General features: G+C 37.1%; 2 protein-coding genes across 3 annotated transcripts; one reads left to right on the top strand and one right to left on the bottom strand.

The window, feature by feature from the left end:
* Positions 1-5,696: 5,696 nt before the first annotated feature.
* LOC139983835 (guanine nucleotide-binding protein G(I)/G(S)/G(O) subunit gamma-10-like) lies at positions 5,697-11,259 on the bottom strand. The gene is made up of 3 exons (XM_071997649.1): positions 11,031-11,259; positions 9,619-9,763; positions 5,697-9,389 (listed from the first exon to the last, which is right to left on the bottom strand). The coding sequence occupies exons 1-2, from the start codon at positions 11,126-11,128 to the stop codon at positions 9,655-9,657; spliced, it is 207 nt and encodes a 68-aa protein (XP_071853750.1). The 5' UTR covers positions 11,129-11,259; the 3' UTR covers positions 5,697-9,389; positions 9,619-9,654.
* Positions 11,260-11,759: 500 nt separating this feature from the next.
* Positions 11,760-26,988, top strand: LOC139983313 (dynein axonemal assembly factor 1-like). Of its 2 annotated transcripts, none has more exons than XM_071996778.1 (13): positions 11,760-11,947; positions 12,551-12,874; positions 13,516-13,607; positions 14,446-14,667; positions 15,595-15,761; positions 16,782-16,856; positions 17,438-17,502; positions 18,201-18,286; positions 19,212-19,279; positions 19,557-19,760; positions 21,324-21,401; positions 22,427-23,048; positions 24,027-26,988. In XM_071996778.1, exons 2-13 carry the CDS (start codon positions 12,573-12,575, stop codon positions 24,182-24,184), a joined length of 2,139 nt encoding a protein of 712 aa, XP_071852879.1. In that variant the 5' UTR covers positions 11,760-11,947; positions 12,551-12,572; the 3' UTR covers positions 24,185-26,988. The 2 variants fall into 2 exon arrangements, with proteins under 2 accessions (XP_071852879.1, XP_071852878.1); XM_071996777.1 differs by having other exon boundaries at positions 19,551-19,760.
* The last annotated feature ends 233 nt before the right edge of the window (positions 26,989-27,221 follow it).

Below are 27,221 nucleotides of genomic sequence, written 5' to 3'. Positions count from 1 at the left end.
AGAATACTTAATTAAGAGCCTCATTGTCCAAATATGCTGTTTCGTTTGGCTATGAAAGTGTTTACTCTGTTTTAATTAACTATTGTATACGACCTTCTGTACTCTACATACTGTTATTGATACCAAAATGCTCGTAGTACAACGTGTGGCATTCATAGACGCAGTTGTCACATTACTGGTATCGGCCACTTATTAAAAATATTGAAGATTCCGATTGATCTTAAGCAAGCAGGCGCGTATCCAGGGGGGGGGGCGTTGGGGGCGCGCGCCACCCGGGTCAGAAAAAGAGGAGAGAAAAAGAGGAGAGAAAAAAGGGAAAAGAGAGGGGGAAAAGAGGAGGAGGAGGGGAAGGAAGGGAAAAGAAAAAGAAGAAAGGGAGAAAAAGGAGAAAAAGGAGAAAAAGGAGAAAAGGAGGGAGTAAATGAAAAAAAAAACGCCAAGGGAAGAGAAAGGGGAACAGTGACATAATTACAGCGCTGATCCCTATTATATACACAGGGTAGCCAGTGACGGATCGAGGATTTCGGAAGGGGCGTGCGCCTCACCCTACCCCTTACACCGACAACTCCATTTTTGACGTTTCCATTTTTCCTCTCTCACTAATGTATCTATATATATATATACTATATATGGCCTATCATAACGCGTGTGTGCGTATGGACGCCTTAAACATTTGTGCTATGAAACCAACTGTGGCTGGTCTCGAACTCGACCGAGTCGTCGGGGAACATGACGCATTTCGGGAAGGGGACGAACGCCCCCCCCCCCCCGAGTTTATTTTTTTATTATGATATCGCTAGTAATTTCAAAATAGAAAATGCTTCGATGCAACTCAAAGGCAGCGGAAAGGTCATTTCCAGCGATCTGGGAGGCATTTTCGGCCAAAATGTTCTTGTACGCTTCGCGCCAACCCATGGTCCTGTGAAGTGCCATTTCCAGCGATCTGGGAGGCAGTTTCGGCCAAAATTTTATTGTACGCTTCGCGCCAACCCGTGGTGGCGCTACGCTTAGATAGTTTGCCTTCGCGCTTCACACCTCCCTTGGCAAATTATTCGCTACGCGCCTGTTCGAATTTGTAAAGCAAACAGCAGATATGACATCATATCAGTGAGCATGAAAATGGCGGTTCCAGGATGAACAGCCTCAAAACTGTCGATGTGTGTAGTTATAGGAACCCAATTTGATTTGGGGGCTATAACGACTTTCCCGAAAAAAATAACCAAAAGTTTTCGCGCGCTCCGCGCGCGTTCAACATGTTAAAGTCAATATCATATAAGCAAGCATCGGTTATTACATCGCATGCCATCGTGTACCGTACGGTCCGTGGAAATTGCGCAGTATACCGCGGGATGCTAATGTAAACAACGAAATGTCTTATGTAGATGTAGTAAAAGCATGGAGGTCAAATTATGTCAAATTCTTTGTTTTACCATCTGTTTTTACCTCCATGCTTTTACATTAGTAATGGTCTGTTTTTACCTCCATAGTAATGGCGAATTAGTCGGCCAAGCTTACAACTTTATTTTAATTATCAAGGAGATTCATTTCCTTTAGCTACATCATTGCAATTTATTTTTCTTTTAGTAGGAGCCCCCTCCGCACGCCTCCTACGCCTATGTGTGTAGTGTTCGGTTTCGGAAATATCTGCTATTTTTTCATTTCCTTCAACCAAGTTTTATAATAGCCGTTATAAGAGGGTTTAATATTTGTACACCAATAAATTATTTTCGAAAATTTCCTGACCAAAATTCTTAATCATACTTCCCACTATACTGGTGTTATTTTGACCGGTCTGTTAGGGGTTGAAGGAGGTTTTTCTATATTGGTTGTCCATAGATGACATTTTTTGCAACATTATGGGTATGTTTTGAAATGAATTTATAATTCGGAACAAATAATGAAAAGTGGGGATGTCGGGTATTGTGGGCCGCGACGTAGAATAACCTACAAAAGCAATGATTCACAGGACATGCGATGAGGTCGAACATGATGTGTGACTGGTGAAAATCTTCAAAAGGGTTATGGATGGGGAAAAAACTATTGGGTAATACTTGGTTCTCAGGCAAAAGTATACATCTGGTTGGTCATTTTCAAGCCCGAGAAGTGCCATTTCCGGTGATCTAGGGGGTATCCAAACCAGAAATTTTCTTGTACGCTGCGGGCCGACCGATGGTGGCGCTTCGCTTAGATAGTAATTCACGCCCCCCGGGTTAAAAAATCCTGGATACGCCCTGGCAAGGGTTTTAAGTAAGAGCTTTTTGAGAAAAAAAAACTAAACTAAACGCAGGGCTCAGAAGACTATTTAAATTTGGATTCTGTAAGCTGACAGGACAATCTCGCCAGTGAACGTAACACGCAGGATATTCAAGATCCACCAGTAACATAATCAACTTCAGTACCGTGACCGTGCTGAAGGAGGGGGATAGTTATGTGTGGGATCCTGACAGAAGAGTTATTTGGTTGTTTACTGAGTATAGGCCTATTTATTCACAGCCCTTCGCTAAAGCAATAGGTCCAAACAACTATCATGATTTAATGTATTTTAAAATACATGTGGAGTGAGGGGGGATGGCTTGGCTGGGTGTCGACCCCAAAGACAAGTGCCGTAAGCCCCACCTCTAGCCCACCTCAGGTCTGGGATTGGGACGGGAAGAATTACTTTATATTTCATTACTGTAACTTCTCTTTGGGCCCTGTGAATGATAGTCAGATACATATATACTCCTACTACACTTCATCCATAGTCATGATATACTTTGAACTCACAATGAAACATTCCTTTTGTGTTCTTTAACCTGGCCCTCTCTTAATTGTACTTTAAGCTCCTACTTCACGCACAGTGAAACATTCCTTTTGTGTTCTTTAACCTGGCAGTCTCGTGTACGTTGAACTCCTACTCCACACACAGTGAAACATTCCTTTTGTGTTCTTTAACCTGGCCCTCTCTTAATTGTACTTTAAGCTCTTACTTCACGCACAGTGAAACATTCCTTTTGTGTTCTTTAACCTGGCCGTCTCGTGTACGTTGAACTCCTACTCCACACACAGTGAAACATTCATTTTGTGTTCTTTAACCTGGCCGTCTCGTGTACGTTGAACTCCTACTCCACACACAGTGAAACATTCCTTTTGTGTTCTTTAACCTTGCCCTCTCTTAATTGTACTTTAAGCTCCTACTTCACGCACAGTGAAACATTCCTTTTGTGTTCTTTAACCTGGCCGTCTCGTGTACGTTGAACTCCTACTCCACACACAGTGAAACATTCATTTTGTGTTCTTTAACCTGGCCCTCTCTTAATTGTACTTTAAGCTCCTACTTCACGCACAGTGAAACATTCCTTTTGTGTTCTTTAACCTGGCCGTCTCGTGTACGTTGAACTCCTACTCCACACACAGTGAAACATTCCTTTTGTGTTCTTTAACCTGGCCCTCTCTTAATTGTACTTTAAGCTCTTACTTCACGCACAGTGAAACATTCCTTTTGTGTTCTTTAACCTGGCCGTCTCGTGTACGTTGAACTCCTACTCCACACACAGTGAAACATTCATTTTGTGTTCTTTAACCTGGCCGTCTCGTGTACGTTGAACTCCTACTCCACACACAGTGAAACATTCATTTTGTGTTCTTTAACCTGGCCGTCTCGTGTACGTTGAACTCCTACTCCACACACAGTGAAACATTCCTTTTGTGTTCTTTAACCTGGCCGTCTCTTAATTGTACTTTAAGCTCTTACTTCACGCACAGTGAAACATTCCTTTTGTGTTCTTTAACCTGGCCGTCTCGTGTACGTTGAACTCCTACTCCACACACAGTGAAACATTCATTTTGTGTTCTTTAACCTGGCCGTCTCGTGTACGTTGAACTCCTACTCCACACACAGTGAAACATTCCTTTTGTGTTCTTTAACCTGGCCGTCTCGTGTACGTTGAACTCCTACTCCACACACAGTGAAACATTCATTTTGTGTTCTTTAACCTGGCCCTCTCTTAATTGTACTTTAAGCTCCTACTTCACGCACAGTGAAACATTCCTTTTGTGTTCTTTAACCTGGCCGTCTCGTGTACATTGAACTCCTACTCCACACACAGTGAAACATTCATTTTGTGTTCTTTAACCTGGCCCTCTCTTAATTGTACTTTAAGCTCCTACTTCACGCACAGTGAAACATTCCTTTTGTGTTCTTTAACCTGGCCGTCTCGTGTACGTTGAACTCCTACTCCACACACAGTGAAACATTCATTTTGTGTTCTTTAACCTGGCCCTCTCTTAATTGTACTTTAAGCTCCTACTTCACCAAGGGCGGCGGAAGCACTTTTAATCTGGGGGGGCACCGACATCAAAGGGCACTTTGCAGAAATTCGATTGGACTGATGTAGCCTTATATTTAGTACCCTTTATAACTCTTATTGTGTTATCTTTTTTTGCGTATACACATCACTCCATCAAGCCCTCCCCCCCCCCCACCCCTTTCATAGAAAATATGCATACTAGCTCTGCAATATCCAAAGTTGTATGCACGACTATCTGAGCGGAGCGCCACCATCGGTTGGCGCGGAGCGTACAAGAAAATTTTTGGTTTTACAAACCCCTCAGATGGCCAGAAACGGCCCTTCCCGAGTGTTCATTCCGGTTCCCTGGCCTCTTGCTAACTTGAGACACCTCAATTTTTATGTAGAAAAAGGGCACATTTTTAACCCTGAGGAAAAGTGGGGGGGCACGTGCCCCCTGTGCCCCCCCGGTTCCGCCGCCCTTGTACTTCACGCACAGTGAAACATTCCTTTTGTGTTCTTTAACCTGGCCGTCTCGTGTACGTTGAACTCCTACTCCACACACAGTGAAACATTCATTTTGTGTTCTTTAACCTGGCCCTCTCTTAATTGTACTTTAAGCTCCTACTTCACGCACAGTGAAACATTCCTTTTGTGTTCTTTAACCTGGCCGTCTCGTGTACGTTGAACTCCTACTCCACACACAGTGAAACATTCATTTTGTGTTCTTTAACCTGGCCCTCTCTTAATTGTACTTTAAGCTCCTACTTCACGCACAGTGAAACATTCCTTTTGTGTTCTTTAACCTGGCCGTCTGAAGATCCTGGTTGACTGAACCATTACGTACTTCCACCGATCTCTGTGCTGCGTCCAGACACCCACGGACCATCAATCATATTACAACCTCCTTTTTGAAGTCTTCATTTTCTTGAAGTGAATTATAACCTGAAGGCTTCTTGATCCCTTTCCTTATACATATGATATGGAATTACCTCCTTGATAAAGCAACTGTGGAAAATGTGTCCTAAAGTCAAGAACCAGAAAACATCAGAGAAGAGTTCCAGATAACTTGCCCATTGCAAAGGAAATAAGCTTCATTGTTGGAGTTACCGAATTAACAAAGTTATCAAACTTCTTCACCTCAAGTGACCGTTGATCTCCACACAAAATAAAGGGCTTCTACAAGCCAAAGCACGGCAGACATGAGTACGCACGCACACCGTCACCATAGCATAGATTCCTTTTACTCTGGCAAGCAATCAAAACGGACCCTACGGCTGTAACCTCCCCATCCCCCTACCCCTTCTGATACCTGCCTTGTCAGCTCTGTCCACCTCACAATCAGAATGTACTTTCAACTACTTTGGATAGGTCGATAAAGTATGCCTAAGAAGACCACGGCAGTAATGAAGAAAAAACAAAAGATAATAGAGGTAACACCAAATATATTGCACAATAGTTACAAATTATGACAAAAGACAGGACAAATAGCATTGAATAATTAGAAATTAAGGTACATTGGAGTATTCCCCATCTAATGAGACAATGTCTAAAGTGAGTTTGCCAATTTTAAAGAAACTTTAACAATTTTAATAGAGATGAAAATGGATTGATTACTTTCTCCTTTTGATCGATTGTTACATAATTATACATAGATTAATTGAAGGGATAATATGCTGCTTGATTGATTGAGAACTGGCAATATTTCCAAATTAACTTCTCCTTGTTAACTTGTATCTAGTGTCTGCATTTTTTTTTTTAAATTTTTAAACAAAAACCCATTAATTAAGGATATCAGAGAACTCCAAAATTTTCTCATCTGGTTGTCATGCCAACAGCAATCAATTAATCAATGAGAACTCCAATCAGTGTAGTAAACTATACCTCAATACAATGTAATGGTGAGACAACGTGACTTGCATCTCGACGACGGTATGGAGAACTGGTAGCAGTTAGTGTTTGGCATATTTTCAAATTTATATTCTGGTCACTCTTCTGACTGGGTAATGCCGCTACAGCTACCCTTTCAAGAAAGACCCGACACTAGTATTTAAGTTTCCATACCAAACCACTAATGTACCAGTTACCTTAGTTATCACAAACCTGTTCCGTGTAAACAGGGTGAAAGCCTAGATTATTCATTGTTGGTCTAAAACCAAGCTTTGCATTCTGCAGAACACACAACAAGGTTTATTTGTCCAATCAAATTCACCACATTTCCATGACATCCAACTACAGTATGTTATATGCCAGTTGAAACAAAGCAATACAATGTAATTCCACCCAGTTGGGACATTTTTCTCTTCTATATGAATTAGTGAGTATCCTGTTCCTGTATTCGATGAATGTTCGGAATTGTCGACACCAGTGATCAATGCATGAAATCAAATTACTACGCAGAGATTTGTTAATAGCTTTAGTAATTAATTCCCCAACTGGCTGGTAGGTCATGAACTGTTATGAATATTCAAACATCAAGTATAGTGACATGAATATTTATAGAAAAACCCCAACACCACATAAGAATGAAAGTCTTTCCCAAACACCACATTAACATTGATCAAGAAATGTCAAAATTGAAATGAATAAAAAAAGGAAAAATAAAGGGAAACATGACTGTGCCATTTGGATTCTTGGCTATGAAGTAAAGGGGACATATTTGCAACACATATAATACCAAGCTATCGAACACACATTTTAATATATAAGAAAATTAATTGAATACTACATGATACAGCCTTTGACAGTTTAACAATTCCTTATGTATGATTAAAAGTTATTTTTTTTTTTTATGACAGCACAAACCGACCTCCTATCCCCACCCCTCCCTTCACCATCCACCCATACCAACCCCTGCAATCCCCCTTTCCTCCAACACCAGTGTAACACTGAACGCATCTCTCAATCAGCTCAACAAGATTGTAGGGCAAATTCCAAACATGTTCATACTTCCCCCCACCCCCCCCCCCACCCTGAAATCTACAGATTTGATTTACGATCGAATTGTTGAATAACTATTATTGGAAATTTACATCTATCAAGTAAAACAGGGTTTTTCCTTTCCTTATTATTAGATATTTGTGTTTGAATTAAATTAAATTATCTAATGTTAGTATGAGTGAGTTATCGACGGAAACATTTTTTTGATGAAAACTGAAGATAATAATTTAGTTGAAACCGAACCATATTGCAAAATCTAATAAGCAGTTACAAAGGCTTACAGCTGTGTCTTAAAGGCAATGACTAACTTCAAGGTACATTTAAACACCTGTCATTTCAGGGTGGCAAAAAAAAACAAAAAAATTGTAATCCAACAATAGAAAGAATTATTATTAAATAACAGATAGCACACGTATTATAATGCAAAATTACTTACTGCATGTATTAAATAGAAATAGTTTACTAATATTACAGATTTGACAATGAAAACGGGGAATTATTTATTTAGTTTTGCAAAGTCCCAAGTATTAAGATACAGTATGATGAAAACATGATGGAATATTTCGAGCTATGGGGAATTATCCTATTATTACTAAAATACAGATTATAACATGGCAGTTCACTTACACCCTCGACCATGAAAAAAACGTCAGTATTAAATAATTTGTTTTTTCCATGTTGTTTTGGTGTAAACCATTACTTTTGGTTTCAAATGGCTATTACACAGTTTGTCCTAGTAGACATGCATTATTAAAAGTCTCTAATGTACTTTAACAGTGTTAAATATGAATAATATTAATAGTTTGTTCTAAATTGATTTGCTTAAGTTAATAGCGAAGAACTGATAGTAACTGTCTGTAAGGATGAACTCAACCTCCACAAATACATCAAGAATATCAAATTTGAAATTTACAGTACTATAGTATATTGATAGCAAGTACTGAATGTCAAACAACATTTTACAATTAAGTTTACTAAGGACATTGAAGTGTCCACATTTGCAAAGTTTTCCTTCATGCCACTAACACCTCTTTTTAAAGCACAAAAAAAAACCCCCATCTCCGTCCCCATCAACCCATGTGAAATTGTTCTTCTAGGTATAAAGAACCTCAAGATAATATGAAACACTGCAAATGCAGATATACCCACCTACGCCCCCCCCCCCACCCACCCCAAATTTTTTTTCAGCAGGCTGTCACTTCCATCACCTTTGCCAGATACCTGTTCTGTGGCTTTAACGCCTATGTATGCAGAAGAGGAGTTAAAAAGACTGCTAGCAATTTAACGGGGGGAAAAAAGAAGGAAAACACATATTGAACTTATTACTTCGGAAAAAGCTGACAATAAACACCGACACTAGACTACCAAGAGATCTTGAAAAGAATAAAGAAATAGGTAAACGACCCCTCAACAGGACCCCTCCTCGCCTCCCCCTGCCCCCTTTACCTATCTATCAGATGTCATGCAGTATTTGAGATTGACATGGAACCTGATCGTATAAAATCGAAATAACCAACCAAAAGTTAACCCCACCCTATAACACTCAATTTGTCATTTTTTCCAAGTTATTCGAAGGAAAAAAGAAAGAACCATTTTCCTCACCATGAAAAATTGAACATTTTTTTTTTTTCTGTTTCAATCACCATTTAAATAGATTGTCAAGCAAGAAAAGATTTTCAGATAGGTGGACAGCATGCAAATGAACCACCACATACACACCTCTGCAAATCTGGAATGTTTTCAATCTTGTTGTATTGATTCCTTGGATGTTTCGTTTTTACTTTTCCCTGTTTTGTATTATCTTCGTAGAAATAGGTCTAAAACCTGTTTTTTACTTCAATTTCCAGCGTAACATGGGACTTACTTATGAGTTACTTTTTCATAACACTGATTGATTTCAAACTTATCGCAAGAAAATGAATCATAATTAGTGGCCTGGAATAAATTAAATACTGAATATGCATATTTTGAAATCCCCACCCTTGCATACCTCCCTCCCTCCTGCCGCCTTACCCTCCCCCCACCCCACCCACTCAAACCTTGCGCCTATTACCGACAACTGGAAATCTCTCTCTTCTATGGCTGCAGCTACTTCTGAAGAACAGATACAAAAATTGAGTTGGTCGATGAATTGAAACGTAGTGATAGAAGTAAACTGGGGTGCACCAACATCGAATTAACCTATAGATCAAGAAGGAAAAGGGAAAAATTATTACTTTTAATGCCAATGCAATTTACCATTCAGGCCACTAAAAACAACTATAAAAGTACCCTACATACATCTCTACCTTTATACAGCAAATTACTGAATTTGAAATGTGATACAGTATAAATTATATCCCTGTCGTTCAAACTGAAACAAATATATGTGTGTTTTTTTTTAACAAAACCAATACGTGAGATTACACACCTTTCCAAAATAAATTCAATCAATCCTTTGATAAGTTTACAAGATGCTGCAAGACTTCTTCTCCTTGAATGGGTTGCCACTCGCTCCTGGGATACCGGTCAAGAGAAAATCTGCTTCTGCGTGCTGTTCGCAGTATTGCTGCAGTCTGAAGATGAAGCAAATGGACAAAACACTAGTTACTGAAAGAGGATCACAGAGGATACAGTTTCAGTAGAACACATGTGTCCGAATTATTACTGATATTGTTAATCCAAGACAGATGAAATTTATTATCAGCTGACTACGAAGAGTTTTATCCAGCAGAGCAACATCGATGGCTCATCAACTCATTGCTGGCAACTGGAATTTAGGTTTTCTGATTTTTAAAGCTAAAGCATGCTGTGCAATTCCTTCCAAGCTTGAGTGATTCTCAGTGAACATGGAGGTTATTGTGGTCTGACTAGTCAAATGATTCCAAACCAATCACATAGGTGTACAGTCTGGTGTATATATTCTTAAAAATGGAATTCTAGCCAGTAGAATTGGTTTGCTGTTTCAATAAAACCTCACAAACATTTACAAAAATTCTGTGAAGATAACATGTATGACTCAAAGATTGCTTTGGTATTTCCCAGAAAAGGTACATGTTGAACTTACATAACAACATTGAACAAATTACTTTATTCTCAAATATATGTTATTTGGGAGGATCTATTTAATCAGAAAAAAATGTAGTTGTTTTCAACTAGGTTTACATAACCATTTGTTAAGTGCAAAAATGGACGCAAAGGAGGGGGGGGGGGTGGAGGAAGGAAAGTTTAATTTTACCCTGACTACAAAAACAAAACTGCAATCCTCTTAGCGTTGGCTTTCTTGATGGAATGAATATAAGTTAGTTGGAAAATAAGAACAAGTACTGTACCAGTTGTTTTATACACACATGCCTAACCCTCATTGTAACCCAAATATTTACATTTTTACAAATAAGCCTATATCTGCAATGTATAGATCCATTTGAAATGTCAACCTATCCCCAATTAGGCCTATGCAAGTTCAAAATGACAATAGACCTAGCCCTACTGCCTCAATACAAACATGATATTTAGCATGACTAAGTGTATTCTTCGCAAGGCTTAGATAGCCTATTTTTAGATTCCCTTCCACATTTGGTTTGCTTAACCGAAGGAACCTCTATTATCATGTCCTTTAATAAAGTGTACTGCACTGTACAATACACATACTACATACAGCAGCCTACCAGTACCAGTACCACTCAATGACTCGGTACAGTCAATTAGCTCGCGCACTGTATACTTTGAACACAGATAACTAAAGCCATAGCTTAATGACAAATCATTGTACCAATAGAACAACTGTATACATGCTAGCCTAAGCTGTCGCTGGAAGGAAATTAGTAAAAATGACCATCTTACTCGTAGGCAACGTCGGAAACTTTCATTCTCTCAACTTCCTTTTCTCTTCTTAACTGTTCAACAGTCTTCTTCATTGATATATCTGCACTACTGGACATTTTGAAATTATTTTAATTCAAGAAATGAATGAATTTCAGATGTACTACTGTAAAGGCGATCCTGTTCTCCGATCTCCTCACAATTGCAATCAGTATGGTGGCAGCACAGAGGCTTTTGTTATTAGTACGTACGTACATACATACTACTTTACTGCTTTGTGCTACTGTGCATACCAGTGGTAGTAGGATCAATGCACATAACAAGGAGCACAAAAACAATGTAGTGTTGCTTTTTGTCCAGGTTTCTTTTGTACTGGATGCTAGGTGATATTCGTAAATGAAGTTGCAGTTTAATCATTTTCCTCATTTGTATTGTAAATGAAAACTGTGGTAATTGAAAGTAAAGAACAGTACTTAGAAGCATAAAATTATATGGGGTCATTCGGATAACTCATTTTAGTAAGGCAGATTTTCGCAAACTACTGACATTTTGCTTTTTTTTGGTGAATCCCAAACATTGGAATCTTTAAACATTTGCCATTTATCGGAATGTTAACGTAAATGTCAGTGAAATATTGTATTTGTCGCAATACAAAATTCTCCAGTCTAGTTATAAAGTTTTGGGCGTGGGTCTAGTTTGCATGCATAATATATTCACTAATTTGCATGCATAATATCACCATAGTTACGTACTCAACATCTTCTAGCGCCCTCTAAAGTTTTCGATCGTCAACAATTTATCGGAACTCTGGAAAAAGTAGCATATTCCCTTCCTTTTTCCTCCTACTTCCAGCTTCTGCACGCGATTCGTCCGATTTTCAGACACTTTTTGATGCCGAGTAAGCTTCCGTTGTAAAAGCAGATTGCCCAGTACCGGAGGTGAGCTTATATCATTTTAGAAATATCATAAAGACTGCTCATAAATTGTCTAAGTGTTATGGCCGTGTGCAGGGCTAGTTTCGCGAAACCATGAAGTTCTCTCGATTTACGGCTTAGCAAGGCTAAACTTAGGCCTACGCTAAAATTGGACTAATATTAGAACACTGACATTACTGGATACTTTGTTTAACAAGGAATTCACGGAAACTTCAATCTCTACTAAATAAGATAGGTAGGCCTAAATTTTCCAGATTGTTGGATGAAATCAAGCACAATAACTTTGCCAACTTTAAACCAGATTTATAAGTAAGTTAGCACTAAGAAGTAAGATATAATTGGCCTTACAGTAACAGTTTAAGTTACCCTAGCCTTGGTTAGAACATTTCTGCATTCTCTGACCTAGGGCCTTGTCCAAATATGGTATCATTTAGTTAAATATGCACAATAAATATATTTGCATTATGAATCATGATATGCTGATTCTTTTTATTTTCAATCCAACATACCGACTAACTTTCCCATGAAACTTTTCTTGGCATTTAAATTGATTCCTCAATAACTGCCCAGTCTAAATTATATTTCTCTGCATTTTTTTCTTTGTAGACTACTGTAAAGACATATCAATATGCCATCAATTATTGAAATAGATGATACCAGTTCAACAAAGCTCAATAATCAAAGCATCACATCAGTTGAGCATGAAACAAATGTCAGAGAAACACAGATTGTGGAGGAAGAAGATGACTTCATCTTCAAAGCTAAAGAAGAAATAAAGTTGAAGGAAAGCTTTGTTGATGAAGAGATTACTTACAAAGAAGATAGGAATACTGAAGAGGGTAAACAAAAAACATCTGCAGATGGAAAAGGTGATAGCCAGAGCACTCAAGAAGAAATTAAGAAGAAAGAAGATGATGACAGATATCCAAGGTAAGGATGGGTAGAAACATTAAGAGATGAGCAGAGGAGGATAAGACAACAATGATTTCTCATTAGAGGTGGAGATCATAGGATCAAATATAATAAGAATAATTTTATACAAATTACATGGTACATTCATTAGATTGATTGCTGTGTTTTTTCTTCATATACTGTAAGGTTGAGAATTGTTTGAACTGTCGATACAAGTGTCTTGAAGCATGGAAAGACAGTGAATTGTGGTATTAGCATGTATAGCAAATGTTCCCAACTAGCTGAATATTATAGCAAGTGCTATCAAAACATGGTAGTTACTCCCCTTGCAATGCAGACATTCAATATTAATCTGTTAACACTATCAAGTACTGCCACTAGAATATGAATTTTATGCTTAAAGAGTTTGACAACATTGATTAATCATAATAATGCATAGCAGTCTTTGGACACAGGAATTATATAGTATGTAAAAAAGAAAGACTAAACTTTCTTCAACACTGCTATGCTTAATGTAAATGCTTCATTGTGCCCTATATGATAATGCTCAAAAACACAAGACAGTAGCTAAGTCATAAATAATTGCTTGATTAATTGTTTCTTGTGTTAACTGTTGAAAAGATTTAATACTTGAACCTCTCTTTTTCCCCCACCTTTAGAATGACAGCTAAATCTCTCCTGGAACTGTGTAAGCAACAGAAACTGTACAGGACACCGTACTTGAATGATATCATGTACTTACATTACAAAGGTATTTATACTTTATATTACAGAGCATAACAACAGCATCACAATAGCTCCTTTGTTTTAACATTTCTCTCCTTTGATATTTCTAACAAAGGTATTGTAACAGGCAAAATGAGTAATTTTTTATTAATGGAACACATGAGATGCTTCAATATGTATGTTATAGACTGGTAGTTGTAGTCACCTGCATGTGGACTGTGTGGAGAATCATTTAGTGTTCATATTTTGCATAGAATTTTTTGAAGCTTCTGAAATAATTTGTCTCTTTTGAAATAGAACAGTTCCTGTGTTTAAAAACTAGTATACTGTACACCTTTGCACTTGCATAGCAATTTGCTCATTTTCATGGCATTTTTGCGATGAGATACTGGATAACTTATTTCCTGGACTGTACTTTATTGAGTGCTTACAATCAAACTTGTAGCAGTAGTACCAGTACATTATGAAGGAGGCCATTGATGCCTTTGCAGTGACTTCATGGAAGCATTCAGAAGCATTTGTTACTTTTTCATTGTTTTTGTGGTTTGTCTGATGACATTTAATTTTTACTAATACTGGCCTCCTGCACAATTTCACCAGAAAAACTCTTTCCTTTCTAAATTCAAAACTAACCTTTGCATCCAAACATTACGTGTGCAGTTCTGTGGGAAATACCCACTGCCAATTCCTCCTAACCCTCTCGCCCCCCCCCCCCCAATTCCCTTATATCACACATGTTCAAAATAATTTTCCCTGATGACAAATTGTTTCAGTAAATGCCCTTACAACTTCACAGTTTTAGTGACCAAACCCCCCTCCCCTTATTATATATATAATAATATTTTCTTGGTTAATTACTCCAGGTTTCTCAAAGATTGAAAACCTCGAGGCTTACACAGGACTGACGGCTCTTTATCTGGAGTGCAACGGAATAAGCAGAATTGAGAATCTCGATCACCAGACGGACCTGAGATGTTTATATCTTCAACACAACTTGATTAATAAACTGGAAAACCTGGAACCATTGGTCAAGCTGGATACTCTTGGTGTCAGCAACAATTACATTACGCGGATTGAAAATATCGGTACGTCTGTTCTTCTGTACGATTGTAACGGTGATACCGACCTGATTTCGCAACGATGTGTTAACATGTACTCTGAATCAAGGGGGCAAGTGCTTGTACAAGTTTAAAGAAAAAGTAGAAAAGCAATGATAAATTTAGATAATAAACACTCTTTAGGCTTTCAACTATTAACATGCACAAAGGATAACATATCTTAACAGCCTAAATCATCCCTTTTTCAGTTCTGATACACAAATTTATAAAAATATATTATTATATTACAATTATTTTATAGATTTACAGTTGTTTCACAATTTACTGCTTTGGCAAAAAGTGACAAGAAATTAGGGATTGCTCTCATTTTATTCCTGCATTTGCATAGTACCACCATCTTTATTCTTTCTAGCTTCATCCTGGTATCTGTTTGAAGCTAGCAGCCGTTCAGAACGGACAATCGTAACCGCTACTGGGAGCAGACATTGAAGTAACCTACTGTATGCATCTACTTGTAGCACACAATTAGCAAATCTTAACATCAAAGATACCGAAACAACATTGTGACGACTTATTAATGGCTGGTTATAAGAGGTTTAAAATTGACTATAGGTAGAGAGAAACCGCTGAGAAGTTTGATCTATCTCCCATGAAAATTCAAAGACCTCCAAATAACTCTAACATGATTGGATAGTGATCAAATCTGGAATCCCCAACCTACGACCTCAAGGGTCAAATTTATTTGTTTATAAACAGTGATTTAAAAGTAGTCCATATGTGTTCTATGCAGATGCCTCACCAGAGAATCATTTCAGAGATATTTACAGTGTATACGTATCACAATAAACGAGACCGTGACTTTTTAAAAGAAAATGGCTATAAAATCATCAGAATATTAAATATTCTAAATGAATGTATATATATATATATATATTTCTTTCTTCGTGATCTCAGATTGTTTGAAAGTGCTTAACACACTTCAGATCGCTCACAACAGACTCACGTTGGCGGAAGATCTCGAAGGACTTCGAGGATGCGAGAACCTCAGCGTGTTGGATCTGTCCCACAACAGGATCGAAGATCCAGCAGTTGTGGAAATCTTTGGTGCCATGAAGACACTGGTTGGTACCCTACCGATATATTAAAAGGATTTAACTTGAGCTTAAAAATGTGTATATAATATGGAGCTTGCAAAACAAAGCATGTCGATCTAACTCCCCAGCTGATAAAGCTTGGTCTGTTGTTTGAAAATATCCATTGCTATTTGTTCAGTTTGATAAGATGAGTAGATCCTGCAATAATTAATGTCAGACATGGGCTACACCAACAACTGGTTTAATTTGTCCATAAAGTTAAAACAAATTTATAACCTTTAAAAACAAAGCAACTCTGTGATGGGATGTATCTCCATGTTGGTTAGGTTTAATCAAGTGACTTGTTATGAAAATGAAAAAGGTAAATTTGAACAGTTATTTCAGTAGTGGAGAGGCCCTTATTACATCCATGAAAGAAAACACAAAGGCAGTTTGATGAGTTGTCAGTGTACAACATAAGAAGTTATTGCAAATTGCACTTATCAAGCCTAAAGGGAAGAAAATTTCAACATTTTATATCTTTGTAATGTAACGGAATAAGTTATCAAGATGGGAAATTGGATAATGTGTTTTTCTTTTCACTAAAAAAAAATCAGCATAAAGGACTGCTTGAATAGATCAACATTAGCTTTTGTGTATACAATTTCTGAAATAAATGTGGTCAAGTTGATTCAAGATTAATGTCAGCCTAAATATAGCTTTTATGGATGAAATTTCTGAAATAAATCTAGTCAAGTTGGTTCAACATTAATGTCAACCTGAATAAACCTTCTAAAGAACATTTACCAAGACCTCCTATTGTGATTTAACGTTCTGGAGTAGTTGAAAGTTTAGCCAATCAAAATAGGTTACGTTCAATCAACCATACCTTGAGTTGGGGACATGATCTTGAGATGGGGATTTTCAACTAAGAGTAAAAGAATATTTGTACCTTCAATATAAGTTTTACATTGTTTGCCACCAGCAAAATAAATTTTTAATAACTTGTGCTGAACATAAATTGCCTAAAATTATTCATAATTTTTTCACCGCATTTTTTCTCTGCAGAGAGTTTTGAATCTGATGGGTAACACAGTGGTGAAACACATAAAAAACTATCGTAAGACCATGATCTTAAAATGTGTAAGTACCCATCATAAACATTTATCTTCCACTTGTTTTGTTTGTGTTGTGTTGTAAAAAAAGAAAATATTGTGTCTAATATGCTGTCTGTATTGCATTGAAAAAAGACAAAGAGAATAAAAGGAGGAAATAACTATATATTCCACTTGTTAAGACTGAATACTGGTTAGGTATATCAGGATTATAGGCTCAAGCATAGGAAAGCTATAAATATTCATAACTGCCTTACTCAACTTAATTGTGTCTCTATAACAACAGTTGGAATGTTCACTGGATTCTCTCAAAGCTATGAATATTCATGGTGCCTTGCCTAACTTGTTTCACTATAACAACAATTGGAATGTTCACTAGATTATCATCTTGTAATATTTTAAAACAGCATGACTATTTTCAGTTTGTTGATATCGATCAAACGTTAGCATAGGTATGGCATAATTATCTTGTTATTCACATAATTTTATGTTTGGTTGATGAGGAAATGTATCTTTATATTTTTTCATTCATCAAAGTTTCATGGGAAGACATCATAATCGTTTCGATAGTGCTGAATCTTGTGTAAACTTGTTGGTCTCTGTTTTCAGAAACATCTTACGTTCTTGGACGATCGTCCTGTGTTTGACAGAGAGAGAGCTTGCACCGAGGCATGGTAAGAACATCAAGATGAAACATGTCTTTGCTGTCAAATTTTTGGGAATAATCTTAAAGCATTGCCAAAAAGCAATTTACAAAGTTTTGTCTAATTATATTGCCTGTGCAGATAAGTGTAAAGTATTTTGTACAAACTTCATACTTTGACCCCTCTCACAATCGTAAAAGACGACAGATTGTAGATGAATCTAGCCAGTCCAGAAAGTCTGTCCTCTGTCCACAATATAGCACCCATTTACCTCTCAACCACCCAGTTGAGACAATTTCTTAATCTATAGCCTAGTTTACTGTCACCCAACTGGATAACTCAGTTGGAAGCGGCCACAACTTGTGGCAGAAAGAAACAATTTCTGTTAACAAAATGTATTTGAATATTAAAGACACAAGTTTATTGGAAATGATGTTATGAAATGAGAAACAGCTATATCACATTCTTTATGTTTTTATTTTCAGAAACTGAGAGATAATAAATGGTCCTTTGGACATTTGATTAACTTTGATTTAAGGTATTTCATATCTTTCACGGATTGCCTAGAATGTCTTTACTCAATTTTCTGGAGATTTTAAAAATGAAGGAATTACAGATTGGCCTTCCTAATTCTGCTGTTAGATAATAAGCTGCAATTTGTTAAAAGATATGACATTATAATATAATATCAGAATTATACGGTAGTTTTGAAATTTTGATTTCCTTAGGGCCAAAGGCGGTCGGGAAGCAGAGAAGGCTGAAAGGGAACGATGGATCAGTCGTGACCGTGCAAAGATACAAGCCAGCGTTGATGGTGAGCAGCATTTCAGTAATTAGTACATTCGTCTTTAACTGCTATGTGTTTGTCCTGTCCTCTGAAAGGTCATAAATATTGCTCCTAAATCAGTTTTTAAGGTCAATTCATGGCCATTAATACTTCAAACTTTTTTGTAAGTGGATAGTGGATATTTATGTAAGTGGAAAGGGGTGGGGGTAAGGATTACCAATGTTCCCTAGTAACATAGTAGTAAGAGCTTGCCATAGGTTCACAGTAACACCAAAGGTTTAGAGTGTTAATAGTTTTGACAAATTTGATCAATTTTGGTTTTAAATTTATGTTATTATTATTGATATTACCATAGCACTAACAATTTTTGAGGGCAAAAATATCCCCATGGTCAAACTTTGTTTTGAAAGCCCAACTGTCAATCCTCCAACTTACTTCAACCAGTTGCCTTGACGATCCTCTTTATGGAAGCCATTTATGATGTACCCTTGTTCAGTTGACATTTATCCTACATATGATCAAAATTCAAGGAATGTTCACTCATGCTTGAGGTTGGTGGAGGGTAGGGGTGGTTGGTGGTATCAGTGCCCTCTCCCCCCCCCCAACCCCCATTATACCATCATGGTTAGAGCTTGTCAAATGTTAGAAGTGACTACTGTATATGAAAGTGTTTTAAGATACTGATGAGTCTGGCAACTTTGACATTTATCCAGATTATCCTAAATATGCTCAAAACTCAATGAATGTTCACTCATGCTTGAGGTTGGTGGAGGGTAGGGGTGGTTTGTAGTATCAGTACTCCCCCCTCTCATCCCCAACCCCATTATACCATCATGGTAAAGCTTGTCACAGGTTAGCAGTGACTATATGAAACTGTTTCAAGATACTGATGCATCTAACAACTTTGACATTTATTCTGGTTTCATGACTGTCCCATGTCTGTTGATTACAGCTCTTTCAGCAATCAGGGCTAGAGCTGAGGCCAAGAGGAGGGAACAGCAACAGAATGGAGATGACCAGGTGAGGCTTTGATTTCACTTTTCTATAAATTTAACCAGCCTTTTGAAATTAGGTGACTCATTTTGGCCATTTTGAAAAACTTGCTCATTTATTAAAAATATGGTTATGTTATCATATCACTAACTGAGGGGTGTGTGTTCTAAAATTTAGGCTCCAGTTTTAACTTTGGTGAATTTTACTTAAATCATCCTGTTTAGATTCCTTATTACCGTAATGCATGTTACATAGCAACACAAGTTGACTACATGGGAGAGTATTTTGAATTTCTTAGCTGCAGGACAACAAACCCATGGAGATCCGTGACCCAGAAACCTACATCCACGAACCACCGGAAGATGAGCCCATGTTTACCTTTGATGTCACCAGAGGTCCAGCAGGTACCAGAGAGGAGGAAGAAGAGGAAGATGTGAAGGAAGAAGCAGTGAGTGGTAACCATGGAGAAGAAGAACTGACAGACGATAACCAGAAGATTAATATCGATGTAAGTGCATTTTCTGAAAGATAATTGGATCGAATCTATTGAATTTCCAGATTTGCAACAACATAACAAGTGCCATATGAATACTAAACAAGAGTTGTTGATACTTGATTAAAGCAAAGAGTCTCAATGAACAACTGAATAATATACAAACTTTTGTGTTAAAATATTTCAAACAAAGTGTAGTTGATGTGAGATCGGGAATCGAAAATGGAAAACAAAATGATATTGATGGGGCTGTGTCATTGACGCCCAAACTGCAGCAGCTGTGTATAATGCAAAACAAATCTCTACACAATCACATCTGATGCCTGTACCGCACTAGTTTAGATGTGATGAGTTCAGATTTGTGTAAAGTAATAAACATCAATTAAGGGGAAATTACACTCAGTTGGCAGAGCACAGGACCTGTAATGTTTGAGGTCATTGGTGTGAATCCTAAACTAGCTAATAGTATCTCTGATGAGTTGTACATTTATTCAAGTAATTATAGATTATGTAAGAATTACTATGAAATTAGGGATTAATAACTCATTTTAAAGCGCCCAGGTCCTGTAATCTTGAGGTCATTGGTTTGAAATCCTGTGATTCTATCCAAGAATTTCTTTTCTTTTTCAAAATTTACATAATTTTTTTGTTTGTTATTGACTTGAAAGGTCATCAGTATTGCCTGCCACCATGTATGTTGGTGATTGTTTAAGTTTGACCCCCTCTCCTTGACCTATATTCAAGTCAAGTGGTTCTGGTTTTGATGAAGAGAATTTCACCAGTTAATCTGAAGATTTTCATTTTGCAAAAACAGGAGCGACTGGAGTCATGACTGACTAAAAAAAATAAAAAATTGAAGAACAAAGAGATTGGGTCTAAAATTAAAGTCATGCTTAAGTTTCTATTTCAGGTGATTAGTTTTGCTAATCTGTGCACATTCGATCATCAACAGCTTTGCTTGCAAATATTGGTAGGAAATTTTCTTGTTTGTACAAGAGATATATGCAAAGAAAAAGTGTTCTTTTGTTCATTGAAAAGCATCTTCAGTTGGCTATATAGTACCGTACAGTGCAATACTGTGCAGTACTTTACTCTTCTGTACAGTACAGTACTGTACATTATTGTACTGTACTCTTCTGTACAGTACAGTACTGTACAGTACAATACCGTACAATTGTACATTATTGTACTGTACAGCATTAATGATGTACAGTACAATACTGTACAGTAGTGTACTGTACAATACTGTACAGTACAATACTGTACAATACTTTACAGTACAATACTGTACCATGCAATACTGTACAGTATTGTACGGTATTGTACTGTACAGTATTGTACAGTATAGTATTGTACAGTATTGCACTGTACAGTATTGCACTGCACAATACTGTACAGTACAAGACTGTGCAATACTGTACAGTACAGTATTGTACGATATTGTACTGTACTGTACTATTTGTATTTTTGTTCATTCGGCTAATTCCTCAGATTATGTCTAAATTATGAAAATAAGGTCTTGTCCAATGATGTACAGTATGTTCAATTTTTATATCACTGCATATTCATTCTCTATAGGATTTACCTGATTTGGAAGAGGTCGATATTGAAGAACTATCTTTATCAGAATCTCACTGGGCGCAGCAATCAAAGAAGGTGAATATATTTAATTGCAAATTTATCTGTAAATTTGTGAAAACATTTTGCTTCCAATGTCCTTGTTTGTACCAAATTTATCAATCGTTTCATCAGGTAGTTTGTTAGGTCCTGTAACCTGTTGGGCTGATGTGTAATAAGTAGAGGACTTGCTTGGTTATTATTCCCCATGGCAATTCACTAAGCATATATAATCATATAACACAGCCATGATCACATGGTTAGCATACAGTTGCAATATACCCAGACTGGGGTTTGAGAGGTGGGTCAAATTGTTGAGGTGGGTCAAGTTGAGAGGTGGGTCAAGTTGTTGAGGTGGGTCAAGTTGAGAGGTGGGTCAAGGTGTTTGTGTTCATGCCCAGTCTCTATCTTCGGTGACTGTTTCTTAAAAATCACATCACAGACTACGTTCTCTGATACACTCCCTGGAAGAATCAAAGGTTTAGCTTGTCAAACTAGGTCACTTTCAATCAAGCCTCTGGTAAGCAACAAGATATTGAGATGGGGTTTTCCACAAGCACTGTGGAATATTTTTCTCTTCAAAATAAGTTTTGATATTGTCTTGTCATAAGAAAATCCTTTTAAGTTCTTGTCATCTTGATTTTAGCCTTGTACTTATACTCTTTCCAAGGTGAATTCTAATTGTAAGTGTACTCATGCTGTTGGGACTCATACTACATGTGTGGAATTATTACAGAAATAGCTAATTTTCTTTTTTCCATTTCATCAGTGATTAGTACCTGAAATTGATATGGTCCTCAGTATTTCATAAACTGGACATTTCTTTCATGGTCGTGGTATATATTGCAATGACACGAAAAGAGAAAAAAATTGAAATAGTCAAATTTATTTTTATTTTTACATCATGATTGGAAATGAAAATTAACCCCATGTAAAATAGTAACCTACATTGTGGTGTGCCTTTAGTATTGGGAACATTCCTCAAAATGCTGTTTTATAGCATTTTAACCTAGTTACCATCATTTCTTGTATTTTACTGTTTTTTTTTTAAATTGTTACTATAGAAAACTCTGATTGAAGAACTGGATGTAACACCTATTACCTCACTGCCAGTCCAAGCAGCCTCAAGAACAGAGGTCAGCAAAGAACCAAACCTTTTTGAAGACATAACTCCATTGTCATCATCATCAGAAGACTCCAGAAAACCTCTCATCCAGAGAATCTATGAGGAAACAAAGCCCAAGTCCCTCATTCAAGAAATATCTCCATCCATAAACCAAGGAGAATCAAAACCGCTGCAAAACAGACCCTTGATCGAGGACATAAGCCTTGGTGAAGTCTCCTTCGATAAAGAAACTGAAACTTCAACAGAGTTGTCGGAGAGAGGTTCAGTTGAATACAGTCACACGGATGAAGGAAAATCTTCATCGTCTGTGTTGATAACCGAAATACCAGAATCTACATCCGCTGGAGGAAATATAGCTCCGTCGTCGGTCGAGATGTTACCCGAGGGGGATGAGAAGGCCTTGAGGGACGAGAGGGAAAGATTCTGTCAGTTCACATCAGAGGTTGCGGGAGACGGAACTCGCATCCCGCGAAGTTGGCGCATCCTGCAGGAGGAGAAGGAGAAGGCCCTTGCCCGGGAGAAAGAGGGTCAGGATAAATTAGAGGTTGAAAATGTTGAAGGTAAGAAGGTCTGAAGTGAACAGTATAGATAATGTTGTTTGTAATAAACCTATTAAAGAGGTCCATCCATCAAGATGAAAGGTGAATGGATGATGTCTTTATGATAAATCTACTCCATTAGACATAACAAATTATGGGATGTAGGGAACGGTTGTTCTTACATACCTCCCTCTACCACTCCCTTTTTGTCTCTGGTAGGAACATGACCAGTTTAAACTAATTTATATGACTTTTGAACTCTTGTGAGTCATTGAACCTGGACTATTTTAATATCTTCACTGTCCATCCACAAAGTATCATCCTCCATCCCTGCCCCCTCCCCACCCCTTTAAGTGATAGCTTAAGGAGATGCCAGCTCATTGGTCAGTCATAGTACATTCTCAGGCACCAATGATACCTCTTCATCCTTGCCATACTCAAGCAAAGCAATTCTGACTCTTGGTACGGTCATCTCCCCTTATAGATAACTTCATCAGCTGAACAGTGTTGAAAGCTGTTTTGTAGCTGTTTTACTGTTATATATTTTAACTCTATTTGTAATCTATGTCAAACGTACATTTTCTTCTAGGGTAAATTAGTTTTACCGTCAATTTCCAAGCGATGAGAAACTTAATACAATTCTGTCAAGTTTGTTTTTCTCTCTGTAAGCTACTTCATATCTCATTCATATTTCTTCCCTTCGTATCCATTTCTCCCTTTTCTTTGTTAACTAGTTTTACAGTTAATTTCCAAGCAAAATCGACTACTTTGGTTTCAATATTTTTTGTAATTCTCAATATTTTTTTTTAATTCTCTCAAGTTTGTTTTTCTTTCAGTAAGCTATTTGATATATTATTCATATTTCTTCCCTTCACATTCATTTCTCTGTTTACTTGGTTTACTAGTTTTACAGTCAATTTCCAAGCACATGGGCGACGTTCGTTCCGTTATGTTATGGTTATTCTCTTAACTCTGTTATATCTTTTTCAACCTCCTCAGAAAAGGATAGCAGTGGTCTGACAGAAGTTCAAAGGAGGAAGATCTGGGAGTTGGCGGAAAAGGCTGGATCTACCGAGCACCATTCCGAAACGTTACTGGATGAAACACAATCTACAGATGCATTGAGGAGAAAGTATGGGGGCACTGGTGAGACATGATGGTGAATGCTATCAAACTTGTATGAAAGAAAGGAAAACAACGTACGGTAGATTTGGTGGTGCTGAATATTTCCAAGACAATGCTCTTGAAAATTTTCCAGGAAGAACGAGATTTGCAGTTTCTTTCAGAGTGGAATTGTTTTCACAGTGAAGACTGGCAGACTGGTATATGTAGAATTCAAGGTGTCTATGCCTCAAGTTGGTTTATATTCACCCTTTGGATACTAAAAAGATTTACAGAGATTCAGACCAATCCAAGAATGAAAAATTGCCAGAGATTGCTTCAGATTGTGTTAATTAAATGACAGATGAACGGTCGCAGTTGTTACCATCAAATTGTTTTCTTTTTCTATCAAATGCTAGCATTGAGAAGTCAATGTCATTTTCATTTCCATCTTTTTGTGTCTGTAATAAACAATAGCAAATTTTAAATCCATGGACCCATGTCTGGGTGACAGTTACAGCACGGTTTCATTTTGTAAAGCATTCTCAGTGATCAGACTTTGTATAAACAATATCCATTTGACCAAATTGTCATGCTGTTAATATTTCAAAATAGACCTTGATCAGCCTTTTTGTAGTTCAAAAATGTTTAGATATTTTAATATTTCTTGAGACCAAAGTATTCTATTCCATCCAAGAAGAAAAAAAATGGAAGAAATTCCAGAAAAGATCACCTTGATTTTTAACCATTTTGTCTTTAATTAACAGAAATGTTTGCATAAGTTCTTGTTTTACAACAGCTTATGATTTCAACTTTAATAGTGTAAGTCTATAAGTCAATGATATTGTATTGGAAACAAAACCATGACTCATAGGCAGAAAATGATAGTTGGCAGACTTGTGGTACAAGTGTAACAGTATGAGTAAATTATAAGACAATGAGAAAATATTAAGAAAGCAATTAGGCAGTACCTACTTGAAGTAGTTGCTGTTTATGCATATTCATATAGTAATATCATCTTGACCAATTTGCCATGCTGTTAATATTCAAAATAGACCTTGATCATTGTTTTGTAGTTCAAAAATGTTTAGAATTCATTATTTTGTTGAGACCAAAGTATTCTATTCCATCCAAGAAAAATATTCCAAAAAAGATCACCTTGATTTTTAACCATTTTTGCTGTAGTTAACAGAAATGTTTGCATAAGTTATTATATTTACCACAGCTTGATTTCAACATTAATAGTGTAGGTCTATAAGTCAATGATATTGTATTTGAAACAAAACCATGACTCATAGACAGACATTTGACTGAAAATAGTAGTTGGCAGGACCTGTGGTTCAAGTACAACAGTCATAGGCGTAGGAGCATACTTTGATTTGGGGGGGCTGTAACGACTTGCCCGAAAAATATAACAAAACTTTTTCGCGCGCTCTGCGTGCGTTCAACATCTTAATGTGCATATCATATAGGCATTCATCCGATATTTCATCACATGCCAATAACATACAATCATTTTCCGTGTTATTACCCTTCCATATTGGTTAGAATTATTGGGGAAGTTGTTACAATAATAATGATCATAATAATATCAGTTAAACCATTGAAAAAAACATTGCAAATTATTTTTCTTTCAGTAGGTGCCCGAAAAATTCTCAGCATATTGCCCGAATTTTCACAAAAATTTTGGTTTGGGGGGCTGCAGCCCCCCCCCCAGCCCCCACCCCTGCCTCCTATGCCTATGACAACAGTATGAGTACAGTTCCTCTTTGCAGTGTTGTAAATGAGCCAAGAGTCGGAGGCACTAAATTATGAAAGCTGAGTGACTTGAATAAGTTGGTCAATCCAACCCAGCTAGATTACACAGTGACTCGAATTGATGACTCTACCAGAGTCAGCAAATATCAATGGCAGTGACTTGACTTAACCTTAAAATGAATACTTGTCACAACTCATCCCAGGGGGTAAATGGGTACCTGTGAGGTAACTTGTCATTGGGCGCAGTATATAACTGCTGCCGACTGGAGGGATTGTCTCTGGGACAGGTTATCATTGACCAGGGGTAATATAACATCTGTAAAGCGCTTTTGAGACCTATAGCTGGTATAAAGCGCTATATAAAAATCAAATAATATTAAAATCCCCTTGGTATGAATTCAAATAGACGGTTCTGAGCATGAGTGGGTAGTATTTTATATATGCAGTGTGTGTGAGTAACAGCTAGTACAAATCTAGGAGGATAAGAATGAGTACAGGTTACTATATATCTTGTTATAAGTACTTGTACAAGGCTCTAAGCATGAGTACAAGGACTAAATATTAGAATAGTATTTATACTTGATGTCCAAAAATGCCTTTGAGTATGAGTACCAGCTACTGTAGTACAAATCCATGAGGAAAAGAATGAGTATAGGTGACTAGTGCATACACTCACTACATGGCTGGTGAGTGTCCAGATGTAGGCTTACCCCATTAGTATGATTGCATCATAGGTAGCCAAAACATGCATTTCCTAATGGTTGATGCTTGAACTCTTCAAACTGTGCACAGAGAACTTTCTGTTTCAACAAAAAAGGACACATCTGTATAAATGAAATTGCCCAAACCTGGGGAAATTTTCCATCTTCACTACTTACATTTATTTTCCACTCTATGGGGATTTGAGATTTCTAATTTTCAAAACAAGTTTCTTTTGTTGGTGACTTGTCTTGATACTCTGTGGGTTTTGTTTCAAATACAATAATCTTTTCTTTTCTTTACAATACTTCATGTTCTATATTTGTACAAACATTGTGCCTTTTCTTTTCCATTTGTCTTTCCTGATGAATTAATAAAGTTTTGGAAAAAAAAAAGCAATGAACAGATTTCTGATTCACTTATGATCTGATTCATTATTAGTACCTCTTTCAAACTAGAATTGTACTTTGTGATATAGAACAGTAATTAAAAGAATGTAATTGAAACAATGGATAGACGTGGGTCTGTGGGAGTCATTCACTTGATCATTCCACCACAACCCTCCCCCACACTCCTTCAATTTTCCATATTAAATGTTCATAAGAGATTGTCTTCATATGGTACCATTTAGTTATT

The sequence above is a fragment of the Apostichopus japonicus genome, chromosome 16, assembly GCF_037975245.1.
Source record: "Apostichopus japonicus isolate 1M-3 chromosome 16, ASM3797524v1, whole genome shotgun sequence".
Lineage (NCBI taxonomy): Eukaryota > Metazoa > Echinodermata > Holothuroidea > Aspidochirotida > Stichopodidae > Apostichopus > Apostichopus japonicus.
The sequence above is the reverse complement of the archived record's forward strand: the minus strand, read 5'-3'. Positions and strand labels throughout refer to the sequence as shown.